The 22,285-nt window shown below is 34.1% G+C and overlaps 1 protein-coding gene across 1 annotated transcript; it reads left to right on the top strand.

The window, feature by feature from the left end:
• Nucleotides 1-221: 221 nt before the first annotated feature.
• LOC138696662 (uncharacterized) lies at nt 222-21,280 on the top strand. Its single transcript, XM_069821892.1, has 4 exons — nt 222-346; nt 6,047-6,556; nt 10,670-10,711; nt 19,133-21,280. The coding sequence occupies exons 2-4, from the start codon at nt 6,047-6,049 to the stop codon at nt 19,646-19,648; spliced, it is 1,068 nt and encodes a 355-aa protein (XP_069677993.1). The 5' UTR covers nt 222-346; the 3' UTR covers nt 19,649-21,280.
• The last annotated feature ends 1,005 nt before the right edge of the window (nt 21,281-22,285 follow it).

The following is a 22,285-nucleotide window of genomic DNA, read 5'->3' as shown; positions in this document are numbered from 1 at the left end:
ATGGGCACTATTTATATTGTGCAACAAAATTGTTTACAAATTGCGGCCTTTTCCGTAATGAACCTTGAATGTCGGGATTCTATCACGAATCTGTACAACAAACCGAAATAAAATAATAGATAATAATATGCCGCCCTGTGCAGAGAGGTCATGGTCGATCCAGCGCTTTGTTTGATGTTAAATAGATCATGAACTTCGCAAGGACTAACATAATTAGTATCGTGATTTGTTGGACGATGATGATCTCCTTTATATTTCCTTGTGAATGAAACGTATACTCATTCCAGTCAGACTGTCGGCTTTAATCTTAATTCTCATTACGATTCACTGTTGACTTCATAGAGAGGTATGCTCATTCAAATTTCGGCCTGTGTTTTGTATAGTACTAGTAGTGACAGTGTTATTGGTGTTGGTATTTGCAGTGGTGTTGGTATTAGCAGTGCAGTAGAATATAATTATTAATAGTATTAGTCTCGATAATAACAGTAATAACGGATTTCGGTATTGGTAGCCGTCATGGAGTTGCTATTGCTGGTGGTATTGTCAACGATATTGGTAGTATCAGCGGTATTAGTGCTGCTTATGATTAGGTTTTCTTCGGAGCGGTTGTTTGCGCGCTTTCAATCGGAGACCTCCGGTTATCTCCAATTGATGCCGCGCAGGTTGTATATGTGCTGTGGCGCAGACATACACTTTCCGCTGAGCATTCCTTTAATCGGATCAGGTAGTGATTCGAGTCCGCTGACGTCCGCGTATCTTTTAAAATAAGTTCTAATTTGTTGTTATTTATTCTCTCTTTTATGTTAATCTCTCTCTCTTTCTTCGGCTCTTTTTTTTTCTTGTGTTGCTTAAAATGCTACGTTAGCTGACAGATTTTTTTTCTAATTTCGAAATTCATAGTATATGTGGAAAGACGTATTAGTTTTATGTAATTGATCAAATTAATAACATTCAATCTAACTGCAAAAGTAACGCAGAAGTAAAGTTTTTCAGTAGCTAATGTAAACTTTTATACTGTAGTTCTCCTAGAAACTCTCGTTTAATCGCAAACAGCGTTTGTCAATTATTATTCTAATCGGTTTAGTTTAACGTAAAATATATCAAGTTCGCCTCAGAATGGAACAAAAGAAACGTGGGCTATCAATGGGATAACGTTTACTGTCCAACATAATTTATTCAGATTCTTCACCGGACAGGATTATGATTATTGTGTTAAAGGGTGTCAATATTTGAACTGCCTCTTCTAAAACGCGCCACTCTTGCTCTGTAATAAAAATATAAGCGGATATCAACTTAAGGATAATTGTAATTATATTATTACCACATGTTTCTTTAGTTTCTTTCAGAAACTCGATATTTTAATCCAAACAGCAAAATATAACTAAAGTCGTCTAAACAGCAAAATATAACTCAAGTTGCCTTGTAAATATTTCATATGTTTTTTATCGCCTCGAAAGTTACGTTTTAGAGAAATTTCAAGACTTTTTCCTATACTGTGGGCCTTTGGGAACAATAGCACTAAAATAATTTTAAAAGAAATCGTATCAAATGTTTTGCGTAATTGTTTTCATCAAGTTCGCGATTGTGCGATTGCTTCAAATGGTGTAACAAATTCGAAGTTCCACCACCCTTAGAGTAAATTCGCCCACAAAGTTTACAGCGTGCGACTTTATTATTACCTTCAAATAAATTAAAGAATTTCCATGCGACGGATATCCGATTTGGTGCCATTTTATTCCACTCACAACTGCCGTCAGTCCGTACGCGTCGGTCGTCCTTGAACTAACTGTCGCTTCGCTCCGAACTACCGCATCCCTCCGTATGCCCCCTGTTTCATCTAAGGTAGTACCGGAGATCACCGGTGGAGATCTTTATTCGTAATCTCCGATTCCTCCGCGGTAGTAGTCATTCCGATGAGCAGCACTGAGCGGTTTTAATAGTTGTGTTGTCAATGGTTTTGGTATTGGCTATGGCAGTGGAATTGACGGTGGAAATGTGCTGGTTTTGATAATGGTAATGTCAGTAATAATGGTAGTGTTATTGTTAATGCTGTTGTCGTGGGTAGTGTTAGTGGTATTGTTATTCAATTCAATTCAATTCAATTTATTAAGCCATTAAACATACAGTGATAGGTTTCGTCACAAAAAACATACATTTCAAAATACACATATAATTGAAAACAGTAAACTTTAATTAGAATGAAAACACAAAACATTTTCAAACTCTAAAATTAATGAGAACACTTCATTCTTAATGTAATAATTGTAACTAAATGTAAATATCTTTATTTATTAAAAACAATTTCGTATGAATTTATGTTAAGAAACTCATCTACAGAGTAGAAAGGATTAATTAAAAGCCAATTGTAAAATCTAGCCTTGAAACTATTGGTTGGTAACTTATAATATTGACTGGGAAGCTTATTATATAATTTCATCCCCATGACAGAAAATTTTGTACTAGTTTTATGTAATCTACAGTATGGGTTATTAAATTGTTCACTATTTCTAATTTCATGATCATGTATATTGGCTATTAATGAGTAATTGTCTATATTTTATCGAGTGTAAAGGACTAGGTCGTATATATATATATATATATATATATATATATATATATATATATATATATATATAAATTTATGACAGTTAATATCTGTGATTGTTTGAAAAGAGGTCGACAATGTTCAAGATAGTTTGATTGACATAGATTTCTAATGGATTACTTTTGCAAAATCAAGACACTCCCAATTTTGCTACCATTTCCCCAGAAAATTAAGGCATACCTAATTATCGACTGAAAGTGGTAGTGGTACTGTTAGTATATTGATTTCGGTAGCGGTAATATTGTTTTTGATAGTGGCAGTGTTATTTTTAATGATAATGGCAATCATGTTGTATTGATAGTCGTAGTGTGAAGTTTACAGAGGCTGTTTAGTGCTATTGTTAGTGATAGTGGCAATGGTTTTGTTACTGGCAGTGCATGGCACTTCTAGTTGGTAGCGGTTTTGGCACTAGTATTATGGTATATTGTTAGTTCTAGTGTATCGCCATATTTAGTACTAATTTAGTTAGAGTTTATTTCTATTACTAGTAGCAGTGTGGTGCTATTTCTAGTGGTAGCGTAGTGTTATTATTTGTGGCAATGTAGTACTATTATTAGTGGCAGTTTATTACTATTTTTGTACATCTTGATTACACAACTTTTAACACTGTATCACTTCGGAATATGTATTATATGACTTTCTTGTGTTAAATTCTATCGTACCTGGTTTACATGTTTCGAACTATTATGGGTCATCCTCAGAATTGGTTGTTGTTGGTCTTGGCGCCTCTTGTTTTGTTTCCTGTGAGGGTGTGTTCGTGTGGTGTAATTTGGAGTTGAAGAGTGTGTGTGTTCTGAAATTGAGTTGTGTGTTGAGAATTTAATTGGGGTGTGTTTTTGTGTGTCTGTATATTTCATATTGTTCTATTGTGTATAGTTTCTGGCTTTTTGATTGGATGTGTAATATTTCCACGTCTGTGTTGATGTCTCTGTAGGTGTGGTTAGCATTTGTGATGTGTTCTGCATATGTGCATGTGTTTTTGTGGAAATGTAGTGCTATTGGCAGTTTTAGTAGATATGGTAGACCTAATGCTAGTGTAATATAATAGTGCTATTAGCAAAATTTTTAGTAACAATGAATTTGAAAAAAGAGGCACAAAAATAGAGAAGTGAAGGCAAAGGAAAGGGTAGAGATCAATTTAATGAAGCATACAGATGAATTTTTAAATTTTTTACTGACCATTTAATGGCGGCCAGTGCAATACCAGAAACAAATTTGTAAGATTAAGGCTATGGATCGGTGAAAATAGCGAAAAAAATCATTAAACTATGGGAACCTTGTTTTTAACTCGAAATAATAAAATAATGTTTCAGTTTTCTAAATCTGTGCTTATTTAGGAATTATGACAATTCAAAGACCCTCAGGACGAATTTAAAGGGGCCAAAACGTGCATGAAGCTGCAGCCCTATAAATCGACACTCAGCTTCATTCTGACTAATTTTACTTACAGTTCATGTTTCACGCTGTTATGTAAGAGAAAAATGTGTGTTGTAACCTGTATAGGAAGGAAGAATATCGATAGTATATATCATATACATGCTGTACTTTTATACCCGTTTTCTCAATTTTCCAATTTTCAACATTTTGCAACATTCAAAATGCTCTAACGAATGCAGTTTTACTCCAATCTGTGAAATTTTGCACAGAAGTTCACAAGAACATGTGAAGTAAACTGATGCATGTGTTTTCTTCTGCTATTCAAAGTATTCAAATCACCATGTGTTGCGAATGTGATATGTTTAAAAAACATAGAAAAATTAACAACTAAAATAGTATTTTTTTTTTTCAAAAAGTAACTGGAAAAATATGAAAAACATCTGTCATATTTTACATACATCAGGAATATATTAAATATAAATTTAAAGAAAAAGTATGTAAACTTTGAAAATAGGGACAATTATAATTCTTATCTTGAAGTTGGGCGAGAGTAGAACATTTAAACATTTGGGAAAATACTTTTTTTTAAACATTGAACTTCCTACAATATGGTACATATAACATGAACTATTATTTCTGAAAACCTGCAGGGTTATTACACTTACGCCCTTTATAAATAATTTCGAGTAAAGAACCTTTATTATTCCCCATATTGTACACATATATTCACATAACAAAAAAAAAAACTAAATTTCACGTCCTTCAAATTCCAATCATGTGACTTGTAATTAATAAACGTGATACATATCTGTTTGCTAAGTTTAGAGCAATGGCGCGCGAAGCATCAAACTTAACCCCTACCTCCCCTTTCCCCCACTCCATGAAAATACTGCGCGTAGACGTGGCGGATTATATTGGATTGCTGTACTTCGGAGCTTCATTAGTGATACAATGTCTTTGGCAGAATCATATGAATCGAGAGGGTATCACACTTCCAAGAAAGGCGGTTCTTTCATTTCTCATGTTTAGGATCAGTTACAAATATTCAGGACGCGAACTTAAATATGTACATTCTTAAAATATATCACCTGTTATATAAGTTCAAAGAACACAGGTTCAGTGATTTTCAAAGTTTGGAGAAAGATTTCAGTATTTTTTTCACTCCTTTTCATGTTTAAATTGAAAATGTTATCACAGAATTGCAGATGGAGATACTGGATTTGCAGAATGATGGCTTCTTGAAAGCAGAATGTGAAGGTGTCCTAGGGGCTAAATTTTTTTAAAAGATATCCACTGCTTAGACTGTTTGCTTCAAAAATAATGAGTACCGTCATTTCCCTTAACTATGGTCCTGGAACATAACTATTGTCCACGATACAACTATTCAAATTTTGTACTCCATAACGTAGTACGTCGTTTATCTATATTTTATTCTGTACTGTAGTTTGAAGTCAAGTCACTGCAGCTATCAACGAACGGTCTATTACTTCTACAATGTTCTTTGAATGATTGCATCGTGGACCATAGTTGTGTTCCAGGACCATAGTTATGGGAAAGGACGGTATGTATTCATCAACCTACCAGTGCGAGCAGCTGTTTTCTAAAATGAAATTTATAAAGTCCAGTCAGAGTTCCCACTTAAGCTATGCTCATCTCCTTGCGCAATTGAAAATATCATGCACAGATGTAAATCCCATTTTCAAAGAAATTGCTTTGAAAAATGATTAATTAAATATAACGTGAATGGACTATTCTAATTACATATTGTAGGTTGGAGTGTAGTGGCGCAACTGTCTGTAAATCCGTCACTGCACTGTAGAGTGCAACCCCTCCCACAGTATGTAGTTGCCATTTAAATCCTGTCTTGTGGGTTGCGTTCATTTTGCCCACCACTGGTTTAGAGAAGTAACTATCACTAGACAAGTCACATTTTCGTTGTCTATGGTATTTAAAATATTTATATTAATGATATTATCTAAGTAAGTTTTTGCAACATTAGAGCACTTTTCTTCGAAATTTCAAAGAATTCATGACAGAGAATAAACTTGTAGCTTTATGTTGCAGATGCTGCCAGAAGCTCAAATTCAAGAACCTGGTATCATTTCTCCGGCTGTACAACTTTTGCTACTACAGATCTTCAGTCTGGTATTTCAAAACGTTAGAAATGCAACAAACGACTCAACGACAAACACTGGAGTTCTGAATACCTGGTTACACCTCATAAACCAGAGACATGAGGAAAGTGACATGATTCAGAAGATATTCAACAGGACTGAAGATTATCACAATGTCGCAACTGAAGTTATACCAGAAATAAGTAAGGTGATAGAAAGCTTTCAACAAGAAATGAAAAATTATCAGCAAGAAAGTACTAAAGAACACACAAATTTATTGCAAGGAATGGAATTTCTTTCAAAAGGTTTGAAGAGTGATATCAATCAAACAAACTCGTATCTCTTGAATAATATGTTAAATCTGCAGAAGAATTTCACTTCTTTACAGGAGAAGCTACAAGATATGTATACTAATTTAACAAGTAATTCTCAGACTTCCAAAACCGAAGGCAAATGTCGGGTAAGAGATGTAGAATTGAAGGGTTCAGAACCATAGTGGGCCAAGCGCCATTTATTAAAACCGTAGAAAACAAGGGTTAAAATGAAGTTACTGACATAATTAAATGGAAACATAGCCTATAGCAAGTAATATAAAGTATACACATTAAAACACAATGATATGTCAATCTTCATTAAACTGTGGTATTCACTTAACTTTAACCCTTGCTTTCTCCGTTTTTAATAAATAGCACTTGGCCCACTATGGCTCTGAAACCTTCAATTAGTGATAGTGGAATATATGCCAATGTAGTCCACACCTGTGGAGTAACGGTCAGCGCGTCTGGCTGCGAAACCAGGTGGCCCGGATTCGATTCCCGGTCGAGGCAAATTACCTGGTTGAGGTTTTTTTCCGGAGTTTTACCTCAACCCAATATGAGCAAATGCTGGGTAACTTTCGGTGCTGGACCCCGGACTCATTTCACCGGCATTATCACCTTCATCTCATTCAGACGCTAAATAACCTAAGATATTGATAAAGCGTCGTAAAATAACCTACTATATATATATATATATATATATATATATATGTATATATATATATATATATACCAATGTAGAATATATAATCCCATATCTGACTTATAAAAGAAAGTATTAATTTGAAATGGTGTAGTTTATCTTTCATAAAATATGACTTAATAACCATATGCAGAGTGTCTCAGGAGGAATGAAAAATACTTCAAAAGAATTAAGTTTGAGTTAACTTAAATCAATTTAACCTAACATATAATCCAGCTCAGCTTACTTAATATCGTAAGGGTGGAACCTAACTATTTTCCCCCCTATTGCTACATATGCTAGCGGATTATAATGATTTTCTAGATGTCAGGTTGTATTTTCTTTTACCAACTTTTTTTTAGAACTTAGAGTACTGAAAAATACGACAACTGGCAGTTATTTTATAGCCGTTATGTTGGCAGCAATAATTTTGCTTTGCCGTAAAGACAACTGATGAAATATAAGTAAATAACTTGTGTAATTTGAACGTAATTAATTATTGATTAGTAATACCGGTATTACTGTCAGTTGTGTTGTAATACCATTATGGTATTAGACTTTTTTGTTACACACAACATGAACTATTAGGTCATGGTTATTTCACTTCCACCTTGTAGAAAGATGTAGATGTTTATATGAACTAATTCCTCTCAAGGACATTTCATAATGATCTTAGGAATAGTCGAATTTTTATCGCCTATTATTACTTCATAAATCACAGATTTGTTCTGTAAATTACCATAGTTTCATATTTTTAATTAGAAATTGTCACATACTTACATGCGAACTTAACTGAGTACTTGTAGTCAAAATCCCAGCTCACATTTTATGTAGCACAGATGTAGGCCAAGATTTCTGTAACAGAATAGTACATTATGCAACGAGCGCAAGCGAGTTTCATAATTTTCATACGAGTGTATTAATTACCATTATAGTCAAGTTTCATACGACTTTTTATGCTCGACCATATTGATTTTTTCCGGCAATTGGTGAAATGAATTTGCGGGAATATGCTTTGTGAAAGGCTGGAAGATGACGGTGAATTGATGTTAATTTTTGTGTTGTTTTTTCGACTGAGTTTAATATTGTCTAATCTCGCGCTAGTTGTCTTTCGAGTGCATATCCGAGAATAATCGATACTTGCGCTTTCATATTGCTACAATGGTATTTTCTGATTAGTGGAACACCTGAACTATAATGAATAGGTGTACTTTAATGAGGTCCATTAAAGGGCTGCTACCAGGTGTATAATTACTACATTTCGGCATGGTCGAGCATAAAAAGTATTTTACGTAAATCTCTATGTCTCAACAGATTTCTGTTTTATTTATGATACAAACTGTAATAACTTTTTCACATCCAGGGCGTTCGACTCGGCTTCGGCCTGGTGCACACGCAAAAAGACATGCTTGCATGGCCATCGTTGACTGCATCATTATCGACCCGCAACGTCATGTGTATTTTTATTCATATGTTATTAACAACAGCATGCATACAATCATATTTTCATTTCGTAATGAGAATTGACCTTTGTTGTAGGAGATGTCTAAAATCTATTCCGTTTTCCTTGAGATATTCCTGATGAAATTATTATGCAGACTAACAAATGCTAAAATATGGAGTGCGTAGGAATAATCCCCAAACTGTAGACGAATTTTGTGACAATATAAGAAACGAAATTGAAGAGTGTGATCCCAAAACACATTAAGTCCATTTTTATGAAAGTATTTTGCTGGTTTTTGTATCCACCGCCCTACGGACTGAGCAAGTTTTCAAATGACATAATTAGACGTGAAATGTTGGGGACCGATAGGTTGCGTCACGGCGGTTTCATGTTGGCTATCCGTTCACCAGTCAGTAATCTAGCATGCCCTAAACAATGTACCTGCTGAATACTCCGTTCGCCAGTCACTACCGTAGAGTGCGTAAACAGTGTACCTGCTGAATAGTAATGCAGAAGGTTAAAGATTCTCAGGCGCATATTTTTGCAGCGGAATTTGGTGAGTGTTTTGAAGTGATTGACAGGAACGTTACATGCACAAATTATGTCATACAAACATACGAGGCGGCAAGCAATATTATATAAAGAGACATTGTAACACAAGAAAAGAAAGGAGGAAACTCAAACCCACGAATAATTCTATGATAATTCTTCCGCACATAAGGAAAGGTACGTGAAAATATGCCTTTGCAATGCTATGTAGCGTATATTTACTTTTACAGCTGTCTAAATTTGTTCATGTGCATCTTGTTATTCGCGTAATCTACCGCGGAACGAAGTCAATGTACTCGTACCAGCTCACGTCCTCGGGCTATGTACCATGCTGAAGTCAACTTGTATAATCTGTCCCCAACATTACAAGCCTAGACATGACATTTAACATAACATTTTAGACAAGAATTGGCGTTGTTTTGGAAGAAAACATGCTTAAAATATAATAATAGAAGGCTCAAACATAATCGTGGGTCACATCGCGAGTTAATCTTTTTGAGTGAAATCCGAAGGCCTGTAGGCCTATACTATTATTGAACACTGGTTCTATTGTTGTGAACTAGATGGTGTTTGTAGATGTACTGTATTACTGATTTGTTATGTGAAGGTGAAGCCGGTGATATTCAGGGATGCTGTGGCCCAAATTTCCTGGCATTTGCGTAAGGCAAATGGACAGAAGTTGAGGGAAAACCCTGAAAAACCTCAACCAGGAAATTCAACCCTACCTGAAATCGAACCTAGGCCTTCTGCGTAAGAGATCAGCATGCTGAACCCTACACCACAGAGGTGGTCGTCTATATAATTTATATATTATAAAAATCATAAAAATGGACAATGGAATGAACGAGTTTTGGGATCACACATTTTAATTTCAACCATTACGGAAATACCGGTATTTAGAAATTTTGCGTGTGATTAACAATTTCATCAAAACATACCGGTAATGTATGTATGCAGACGGACAAAATTAGAAAATCTCCTGTAACACGGATTAGTGTCCATTAGGCCTCTGAAAATACAAGCATAATATTCTGTGCATATTAACGCTAAGCAAAGTAATGTGACAAAAAATATACGGAAAGTTGCCGTTCAATAATGACCAGTTTACGCTGGCCAAGCAAGCGTTTATTCGACCGAAGGAAATCATAAGCAACATAATCAATACACCTTCAATAATAATAATAATAATAATAATAATAATAATAATAATAATAATATTAATAATAATTTTAGTGGGTTATTTTACGACGCTTTATCAACATCTAAGGTTATTTAGCGTCTGAATGTGCTGAAGGTGATAATGCCGGTGAAATGAGTCCGGGGTCCAGCACCGAAAGTTACCCAGCATTTGCTCATATTGGGTTGAGGGAAAACCCCGGAAAAAACCTCAACCAGGTAACTTGCTCCGACCGGGAATCGAACCCGGGCCACCTGGTTTCGCGGCCAGACGCGCTGACTGTTACTCCACAGGTGTGGACTAATAATGATAATAATAACAATAATAATCATCATCATTTTTTAATTATTTAAATTCTGAAAATAATTTCATACTGTTTCGTAATAACATTTTCTTTTCTTCAGGACACGGTGACAAATTGGAATCTGGAAAACAAATTCAAAGAGGTAAGTAGATAAACTGATAATATTTTTGTGTATTAACACGATTTAGATAATTTGAGACAACACTAAAATTGTTGAATATTTCCTCTTATAAATTAGCAGCAATTATATTTTTTAAGCTTCCTTAAATTCCGAGGTTGGACGTAGACAAAACATACAAGATATATGTAAATAATTAAAATAAGATGTTAAATACAATAGTAATGTGTATGTGACACGAACTGTTTCTTCTTCATAGATCCCTTCGTTAATTCGATAAATTTTTCATAGTTTAGTGACATAATTATATTATCTCTAACTAATCAGGCAATAATCAATAATCCTATCTCTCCATCCAGCCATCCATCCATCCATCCAACCAACCAACCAACCAACCAACCAACCAATCAACCAACCAACCAATTTCTATCAATCCATCCATGCAGCCAACCAATATCATCCATCAATCCATTAATGCAGCAAACCAATATCCGTCCATCCATCCATCCATGCAGCCAACCAATATCCATCGATTCATCCATGCAGCTGACCAATATTCATAAATCTATCCATCCATTCAGCCAACCAATATCGGTCCATCCATTCATACAGCAAACCACCACTCATCCATCCATGTAGCCAACCAATATCTATCCATACATCCATGTAACTAACCAATATCCATCCATTCATACTTGCAGCCAACTAGTATCCATTCATCCATTCAGCTAACCAATATCCATCCATCCATGCAGTCAATCAATATCCATCCATCAATTCATCCATCCATGCAGCCAATCAATATCCATGCATCTATCTGTGGACCTAACCAATAATTTATCCACGCATCTATACAACCAATCGCTATACAGCCAACAATCCATCCATCCTTCCATTCATCTATTTAAGCAACAAATATTCATCCATTCATCCATTGCGACCATGAAATATCCTTCAATTCTTCCATCCATTCATGCTTTGTTTTGGCTTCACTTTTCGAGTGCCAAATGCAGGGCTGATCCTTGCACTTGAGTTTGCTTTGACTCATGATTGTAGGCCCTATATGTGCGATGATTATCCAAATCCGACTGATGACCTTGGTGGCAGTCAAGAATCTGATCCCTACACGTAGACCATCATACCTCCACCCTGACAGAACCAGTTCCCATCCTCAGAGAAGTGCCTGATAAATGATAGGACCAGGAGGGAGCCCGAAGCCCTTTCTATATCAGCATATCGATGAATGCACTCATCGACACCATCCTTCCAAAAATCCATCCACCCATCTACCCACCAACTACGTCTCATCCAACAATCCATTCATTCAGCAATGTATGCATCCATTCTTTTGTCCATCCATTAATAAACTCATTTATCTCCTCTCAATTTTATTCATATAACTTTTATTCAATTACAATTAAGAACTTTTCTGGCTTCTTCTATTATTTCTTTCACTCTCTTGATATTTTTCTTCCATTCCACTTTCTGGTCCTTCGGTTCTTCTTTCGTTTTTTTCCATGTTTCTTTGGTTCCTTACTATTTATTATTACGTTTATGCCAATTTTTCGATTTATTTTTTCGTAAACAGCACGAATAATTTTGCTCTAGTGTTTAATCTCATATGGGATGAATTTATTTTTCAAACTGATTTTTTTTAGACATGTGTCATACCTTACAGGTGTTCTCTGTACCAAGTGGTTAGTTACATCTTTAATGGTAGATGTAGGCGAAGTTATTAAGAAATTAAATTTTTAATTTTGTCAATATTAGAAAGTTTCAGACTTATATAATAACTTCCAATAGTTTTAGGTTTTAATTCACCTAGAAGTGCTCTTTAAAATTTAAATGCTAACAGATACAAGTAAGGCTTTGGACACATAATAGACTTAAAGTTATTTTACCGAAACGTTAAATTTTTCCATGTTTAGGTATATTTTTCTCCAAAACTACTGGGACTACTGTCATGCAATTTTGCATACAAGTTAATGTAAGTAAGTAAGTAAGTGAAAAAAATATTTTAATACCAGTAGCTTGCTTAGAAGTAATGCTTTATTTCTCACCAGCATTCACTCTACAGGAAATTAAAAAAATGCATACTTTTAAGAAATGTGCATAAAAATTCGAACCATTTACATTAGAGGAATTTCCATAAGGAAGTTCAAGTCTCTAATTTGAATAGTTTTGGGGAAAAATGTAACTGAGTTATGAACTGTATTAAAAGATGTAATTAGCTCAGAAGTACCCTATATGTCTGATCTGAAAACATCCAGTGCAGTCACAACACTTATAACGTATAAGCAAAGTTGCAACTCTCTAAAATGACAAATACATTAATAGTAAAATATTTTGTAGTTTACTACACTTTTTCCTACGTTCCCCCTTAAATTAAGTTACGTTACAAATTAATGAAGAGAGCTTTGTACTGTAATTCATATACAGGGTGATTCACGACAATTCAATTCAACAGAACTTAGAGATCCAATTCTATGGGTTATTTTGAGAAAAAAATATCATGTAAGCGTGGGCTCCTTTTCAATGTTTAGGAAACTACAACTGTTTGAAAATAAGTGAAAATGAGGATATCGTGAACATAAGGGTGTTTAATGTATTTAATTAATGTACAAGCAAAGTGCTTTGCGAACATTTTATTACTGAAGGCACCAGTGAGCCCCCGTTTTAAGGACGATGCTCAGATAAATATATTTACACATTCCACACAGTAGTATTTCTACATCACTGAGTTCACAGTGCTACGGAATACATGTTACACATAAAAACGTACTATTGAAAATAAATCTAACCCACGTTTATGTAACTTCTTTCTCTATGTAATACTACATCAGACAGGATCTCAAGGAGCTATAAAATCACAGTGAATCACTCTGCCTAGCGAGCGTAACTGGATTATGTTACACACTAAAATATATTTCATAATCATCCTATGATTTACATACATGAAGATTGGGAAAGTTTTCCTGACATAAAATATACTGACATTCATAAGTGTTACTTAAAACCATTCCCAATTCTAACGAAAATCATATTAACTTTCTTATTTCAAATTGGACACGCTGTATATTTCTACATTTTTTACTCGTGTTCAAATTCTAAATCTAATTGTGTATAATAAGTCCAGGTCTGATTCCATAGACTTTTGTTCAGTACATATAAATAAATATTTGCTTATTTGTGTTTGTCATTGCGGTGGTGGGAAAATAAATTGTAATAATTAAATTAGAATTATTATAAGATGTTTTAAGCAATTTTATTAAAACTATTTCTGGTGTATAATGTAATGTTACTATTGTACCCATGATTAAATGTGGTTGTGTATTTAATATAGGCTATGTATTTTTATTTAGAATTATTGTGTTGAAATTGCTTTATTATTTGTAAAGAACTGAGTATTCTTTACACAATCCATGTTACTTTTATTTTATTGTCATTTATAAATTACTGACAGCCAAATTCTTAATTATGATACAAAATTTAACTCAAAAATCTACAGACATCAAGTAATGTGAAAAAATATACAGAATTTTCCATTTGAACTAACAAAGTAGGTTGGCGTACATTTCGATTAAACTTGAAATTTATTTTTTACTGAAAAAAAATACAGTTCTATGTATTTTGTTCCCGGAAAACACTATGCTAAATTTCATAAATGTAAATATATAAATGTAGAAGACATTTCGGCTCCAGAGTAATCCAGTTATAACCGGCATATTTAGTTTCTGTACGAACACCTGTAGACAATTAACTGCCACGTTTATGAATGACCACAAGTATTATCAGAAAATACAGGCTCTAAATTTCTAAAATTTTACAAGGATATGAACTCACAACTAGACAAAAATTACCAGGTACCACAACAAGACTTAATAGAACCTAAATATCTGATAAAAGTGTAAATAAAAAGTTACTAGTAATATTTTTTAGATTTCACTTTTTACTTTAAGTTAAAATATCCAAAATTTGAAAATTTTCATACATATTATTTCATAACTCGACAACCATAAGAGATAGAATTCTGAAACTTTGTACACTGATTTAACATTCATTTATGCAAAAGGTACACTACAATAATGCCAATTTCTTTGAAAATAGAAAAATTAGGTCACAAAACATTATGTAAATTTTAACATAGGGTAATTTAGGGTCAGTTGAACAGTCGGGCATGTTGGACTCTTTGTATTTTAACGTGTTACCTCGCCACTTGTGGGCACCTCATTCTGCTAGAAGTCAATGACTGAAGTAGCCCCACTCGTGGCTACTTCCGTCATTGACTTCTAGCAGAATGTGGTTCCCACAAGTGGCGAGGTAACACGTTAAAATACAAAGAGTCCAACATGCCCGACTGTCCAACAGACCCTAATTACCCTATTTTATATGGGAAAAATAAAAAATTAATTTATTAAAATAAACAACTCTACATGTCTGAGAGTAGTCTACTTTTCAGAAATAAGTATTTATTACATGCAGGAAAAATATTAAAAATGTCAGAGAGATCATAACAATGTTATGGTTACCAAATGATGTAACTGCAGAATTTTTTTTTTCATACTTTAATAAAACTGGTTTGAAAAATGCTAATAGTAACCTTTTTTATACTTTTATCAGATACTTAGGTTCTAATAAGACAGTCTTATTGTGGTACCTTGTAATTTTTGTCCAATTGTGAGTTCATTTTCTTATAAAATTTTAGAAATTTCTGGGCTAAATTTCTGTGGCATGCCCTCAGGCTGATGGCGCGTCTAGCCTCCCAGACCCCCCTCACTGTCGACAACCTGTTCCCACAACTCTATCCACTTGTCTGTCATCCTCCCCAACCCCTCTATTGTCTACCTCTCAGCTGTTAAAGCAGTCTTTCTCACCTGACCCCAAATCTTTGAAAATAGCACATTTAAATTGTCAAAGCATTATTCCTCATTTCCAAGAATTCTCTTCTATTTTCACTAATATAGATGTCCAATGTATTCTTGTTAGCGAGACGTGGCTAAAACCCTCATTGTCTTCCTCACTCGTTCACTTAAACGGCTATACTTTATGTAGAAATGATAGATTATATAAACGAGGGGGTGGAGTTTGTGCATATATTAGGAATGATCTGCACCCTAGAATTATTCTAAAATCACAAGGCGATGCATTACGACCCGAATATTTGTTCGTAGAAATACAAGCAAGTCTTCATAAATGTCTCTTAGCAGTTATTTATAAGCCTCCCAAAGCTGGACATCTATCCGATTTAGAAAGCCCGTTAGCCGATCTTTTACCGCAATATGAACATGTCTTGGTTATGGGGGATTTCAATTTAAATCTTCTGGCAGTCAGATCAAATGGGACTAATCAACTCCGTAATTTGTTTGAAACTTTCAATCTAACAATTCTTCCACTCAATCCTACCCACCACACACCTACTTCCGATACTTTAATTGACCTAATCATTACGAATAATTCTGATAGAATTCTAACTTCAGGACAGTTACCAGTTCCGGGAATATCTGGTCATGATCTTATTTTTGCTGAGTACTCTCTTCAGTGCCCAAAAAATGCAGCTAAGGTAATTACTTACAGAGATCTAAAAGGCATTGACAACGACCAACTAACTTCTGACGCCTTACAAATGCCATGGCATACTATTTTTAAATTTAGTCACAGTTGACGAAAACGTTGCCACCTTTAATGACATGATAATACAATTATTCGACAAACATGCACCTTTAAAGAAGAGACGTGTCACCCACCGACTCGCCCCATGGCTGAATGACAGTATTCAAAATCTTATGACGTCACGTGACGCTGCTTTCCGGAAGTACAGAAACAACAAATCTGCCGAAAACTTTAACAACTACAAAAAAACTTAGAAACAAAACCACACAAAGCATTAGGAATGCTTAACGCCGTCACGCTCTGACTCTCGTCGACCCGTCCATTCCCCCGCGGTGTCTGTGGAATAAGTTACGTGATATGGGAGTAGGGAAGAAAGCATCAGAAGCTGAAGTTATAAACATACCACTTGATGAACTCAATGAATATTTTACCTCATCTCCCACTATACGACCTGAAAAGCAGTCAAAACTAAATACAATTAATACTCTCCTAGCTGATCCTCCTCCTTCTCGCGAAAAATGTTTCTTCTCGCACATTACTGATTCTGAAGTAAGAAGGGCTCTTAAAAGCATTAAATCTAAAGCACAAGGCTCTGACAACATAAGCATAGTCTTTATCAATAAGTTAGTTGATATCGTGCTTCCTGTAATAACCCATATTTTCAATTCTTCAGTTATCACGTCTGTTTATCCGCAACTCTGGAAAACAGCTTTGGTACGCCCACTTCCTAAAGTAAATTCACCAACTTCTGCAAAAGACTATAGGCCAATCTCCATTCTTCCCGTTTTATCCAAAGCCCTGGAACGCATCATTCATAAGCAGTTGTCAGACTACTTAATAGAATTTAATCTTTTAGACCCTTTACAATCAGGATTCAGAAATGGCCATAGCACTTCTACTGCTTTGTTGAATGTTACTGAGGACATACGCGCAGCCATGGATAAACGACAGGCTACTGTACTAGTTTTATTGGACTATAGCAAAGCCTTTGATTCTGTTGACTTCGAACTACTATTGACTAAACTACAAACGCTACACCTTTCTGATAGTGCTATCACCTGGATGTACTCCTACCTTACTGGCCGCCAGCAGCGTGTCATATCTAATAATCGTTTCTCATCCTGGCGTACTGTAGATGCAGGAGTTCCTCAGGGATCAGTATTAGGCCCCTTGCTCTTCTCTATTTATATAAATGGAATTTCTAAATCATTTAAGCACTGCAGATATCAAATATATGCAGACGACGTTCAATTGTATATTTCAGCGCGTCCTGATGCACTAAATGATAGCATTGATAGTCTTAATGAAGATCTTGATTCCATCTCTTCCTGGTCTCAACAATTTGGGCTTAACCTAAACGCATGTAAATCACAGGCTATTCTGTTCGCCAAACGTAGATTAATTCCTGAAGTCAACGACCTGAATATTCCACCTGTGAAACTGGATAAAACAATCATCCCGTTTAGCTTTACCGTAAAAAATCTCGGAGTGCATTTCGAATCTAATCTTAGTTGGGATACGCATATTAAATATACATGTAAGAAGGCATTCTCTATTCTCCATTCACTAAAAAGATTGTATCATTATCCATCTAAATTAAAACAGACGCTGGTACAGACACTCATTCTACCTCACTTCGATTATTGCGACGTTTTGTTCAGTGATCTCAGGATTGATTCCGCCCAGAAACTACAGCGTGTTCATAACGCGTGCGTCCGCTTCATTTGTAATGTTCGATACTATGATCATATCTCACCTTCTTTCGAGAAGTTATCATGGCTTAGGTTACATGAGAGGAGAAATCTGCACTCACTTTCTCTCCTATATCGAATTATGCACACTTCATCCCCCTATTATTTATTCGCTCGTTTTCATACTCTCCCTCGCTACCATAATATTTATATTCGATCACAATGCGATAACACGCAAGAAATTCCACTTCACACATCATCTCTGTATTCCTCATCTTTCACTGTTACTACCTCTCGTCACTGGAACTCTCTGCCGCCTGAAGTCAAGGGCTGCCGAACATTGAAATCTTTCAAATCCAAGTTAGAAAATTATCTTATGACGAGTTGCCAAACTAACTTACTATTATGACAAGTGTTGTATTGCATGTTTCCACGTATTCACATTTTTTTTATGTTCTAGTGATATTTAACTTATTTTATATTTTTGTTTTCATATTTTCCGATAATGGTATATCTCTAATGTGATAAGTTGAGCTATATATAAACATAATTTTCCTTACTGTGTATACTTAAAAATATTGTATTCATTGTATGCTTTGTACTGCACTATTGTATTACTAATATTAGTATTATTATTACTATTAGGCCTGTTATTATTAATATTATTATTATAATTATTATTATCATTACTATTCTTATTTATTATTATTATTATTATTATTATTATTATCAATAATTGTCTTATTTTTTATACTTTGTAGGCCTCATTTATTTTTGACCTGCTGTTCACATTTTATTATGCTTTTTTCTTTCTTTCTGTATGTTATATATTATGTCTGATTTCTTCTTACTTGTTGTTTACATTTTATTATTATTATCTTATTCAATTTTGTGTGTACTTTGTAAATTTGTAGTGTTTCTATAACGCAGTTTTTACTCCTGGTTGAGTGTTAGAGAAGGCCGTATGCCAGATTAAATAAATCATTATTATTATTATTATTATTATTATTATTATTATTATTATTATTATTATTATTAAAATAAATTTTGTATAATTTCCTCTCTCATACTTTGATTTATTTTTAATGTCAATTTTCTTACATAAGCGAAAGATTTCATTGATAATGTTTCTGTTCTTAACCAGGAATTCCGGAATTTCAGTGAGTCGGACAAACATCACCTGTTTCGTCGTGCCGTGTATGAAGGCAACAGTGCAAAATTGTCTGCTTTAGTACAACTCGGAATAAATGTTTCCAAAGTATTCTATAGGGATAAGTCACCATTACGCTTGGCTGTAGATATGAATCATTGCGACATAGTGCGAATTTTGCTCGAAGCGGGTGCGAACGTAAATTACAAGCACATCCATTTGCAAGGGCAGAGTGTGATCCATCGTGTGGGCTACACGGGAAACATCCAGATTCTTCACATGCTTTTGAACAAAGGAGCCAACCTGGAAGAAACAGACGAAGATGGCAACACAGTGTTAATCATAGCAGCAGAGTTTAGTTCTCTCGAAATGGTTAAAGAACTTGTGAAGCTCGGAGCAAACCTTGACGTTACGAATAAACGCGGAAATAAAGCGTTGCAACATGCAAAATACTTTAACACGAAAGATGTGAGCGATTGGATGATTGAACAATATCCAGGAAGAGACTGACTTTTTACTTCAATACAACTTTGTTCGAGTTAGGCCTACAATTCCTAAGAAAATACAATAATTTTAGCGTAAGGCGAAGTTCAAGATGTCTCCGCTAGATGTTATACATGAAGAAGCATACCCGTGTTTCCATCTGTTGAGTTTTAGGTACATTATTTTGAAGTAAATAAGCAACCAGCGTTATCGGACAAAAACTTATATTCCCAATTATAAAACGTAATAATAAATAAAGAATAATATAAAAAAGGATTTATTCACGCAATTATCGGAATTCTATGAATATCAAGTCACTTTCTCAATGTTACAATCATTCCAAATTCTTAGTTGTCGTGATAGCTGTTAAGTCGGATGTGGATTCGTGGAGAAAGAAAATAAAGAATTCAGGGTGCAGTAGGAGTGTGAGGAAGTGAAATTTCATTACAATCTACAATTACGTAGTATTATGCTTTTCATTGCTTTTTATTACGAATTACTACATAGGTAGCAGCGTATATACTGACAATGTTCACGAAATTCTTATTTGTCATATTTTCATTACTATTTATTATATTTTTATTTGTACATCTACATGTTGCTCTGGGAAAATATATTTTTTTAAATATATCTGTGAAAATATTAAGTAGCGTGTATTCCTTCGCCATTACTTACCTACTCATGTATTACGTTTGGTTTATTTGGCTATAGTGGAATCTGTTATCCAATATGGCATAACTGGATGGGGAGGAATTACAAAAACTGCTCTTTTTCCTCTAATTATGTTGCAAAAACGTATAATCAAAATTTGGTTGAAAAGGCGACTGGATTATCCAACAAATTTGATCCATTCCGAATTGAATGTTTTTAGAATTGACCAAATTTATAAATACTCTTAAATGAAATTCTATCATAAAAATAAAATGAAATTTGTAGCTCAGCCACATGATCATAATACAAGACGAAATGAAATTCTTAATTTAGTTGAACCTAAATGTTTCACATCTGCTGCTTTACTACACAGTGCAAATTATGGTCCATGTCTATATAATTCGATAATAACATTTCATCCAGAATTGACTACTTTAAGCAATGAAATTTTCAGATCCAGAACTAAAAAATTTATATGACAGACTTCCCTTTAATTATATTATGTACCATGTATTGTAAAAAACGTTTATTCCTATCTTAACTATATTTTTTCTATCTTATCTTGGTTATTATATCAATATGAAATTCTATCATAAAAATAGAATGAAATTTGTAGCTCAGCCACATGACCATAATACAAGACGAAATGAAATTCCCAATTTAGCTGAACCTAAATGTTTCACATCTGCTGCTTTACTACACAGTACAAATTATGGTCCACGTCTATATAATTCGATAATAACATTTCATCCAGAATTAACTACTTTAAGCAATGAAATTTTCAGATCCAGAACTAAAAAATTTATATGACAGACTTCCCTGTAATTATATTATGTACTATGTATTGTAAAACAAGTTTATTCCTATCTTAACTATATTTTTCTATCTTATATTGGTTACTATATCAACATGACCTGTACTAATTATACTGCTAATAATAATTTAATATTAATCCATCAATCTCAACATCGTCTCTTTTTTCACTCAGTTATTATTATTATTATTATTATTATTATTATTATTATTATTAAGGGAACTGTGCCTAATATCGCACCCATTTTGAAAAAGTAGTTTTTCAAGTACTAATATATCACATAAATTTGAAATAAATATGGATTCTTAATACGGGTTTATTATACTTATATCAGTGAGGTCAAATTTAAAAATTACTTTTATTTTACATTTGTTTTTCAAGTACAAAAGAAAAATTGCAAAAACGGTATTAGGAGAAATACTGCTCCTAATATCGCACCCCTCATTTTGTGAAAAATACATAGGATAAATGTTAAGTTTATTGTATAGAAACACATTTTATTATATATCTGTTGTATTTAGGCACAAAACATGTTTTTTTAATAACATACAAATACAACACGGAAATTATAAGATTTTCTGATGCAATGTGTTTGACAGTAAATAACTACATATTCAGCTATCAAGGTATAGAATGAATAATTTCGAGGCAAAAATTGTTCCGGAGCCGGGTATCGAACCCGGGACCTTTGGTTTAACGTATCAAAGGTCCCGGGTTCGATACCCGGCCCTGGAACAATTTTTCCCTCGAAATTATTCAAATAATCTTACAGGGAGTTATACCTGAAAGCTTGATTTGCAAGGTATAGAATGTTTGTTAATTAAACATAATTAAGATATTTAGAGAACTAAATCTAACCTTCCAAACAATAACACAATGCAATTTTTGTAATCATCATCCCCAGAACACTCTTCATGGCACCAAATTCCACATTTAGTGCATACGATCCATTTTTCTCCCCTTTTGTCAAAAGAAAACTTCACGTTGCAATATGGACATTCTGCAAAATTTTCGCTATCTCCATTATCAATGGAGATGTACACTGGCTCATCCAACTCTTCGTCTTCTGAATCTGAAGATACCTGACTTTGTTTTTTCTGTCTCTTCCTTTGAGTAGGTACTTTATCAATCTACTTCTTTTTAATGCTTTTTCGTTCATATGTCTCCTTATCTGTGAGTAATTTCCTCTTAATCATCAG

Source organism: Periplaneta americana, chromosome 1 (assembly GCF_040183065.1).
Source record: "Periplaneta americana isolate PAMFEO1 chromosome 1, P.americana_PAMFEO1_priV1, whole genome shotgun sequence".
NCBI classification, from domain to species: Eukaryota; Metazoa; Arthropoda; class Insecta; order Blattodea; family Blattidae; genus Periplaneta; species Periplaneta americana.
The sequence above is the reverse complement of the archived record's forward strand: the minus strand, read 5'-3'. Positions and strand labels throughout refer to the sequence as shown.

What these genes read in the sequence shown, in the direction of transcription:
- LOC138696662 (XM_069821892.1), top strand. Translation starts at nt 6,047, where the DNA reads ATGCTGCCAGAAGCTCAAATTCAAGAACCTGGTATCATTTCTCCGGCT. An exon ending in AAACCGAAGGCAAATGTCGG is followed by an intron (nt 6,557 to 10,669) that starts GTAAGAGATGTA and finishes TCTTTTCTTCAG; the next exon opens with GACACGGTGACAAATTGGAA. An exon ending in TGGAAAACAAATTCAAAGAG is followed by an intron (nt 10,712 to 19,132) that starts GTAAGTAGATAA and finishes GTTCTTAACCAG; the next exon opens with GAATTCCGGAATTTCAGTGA.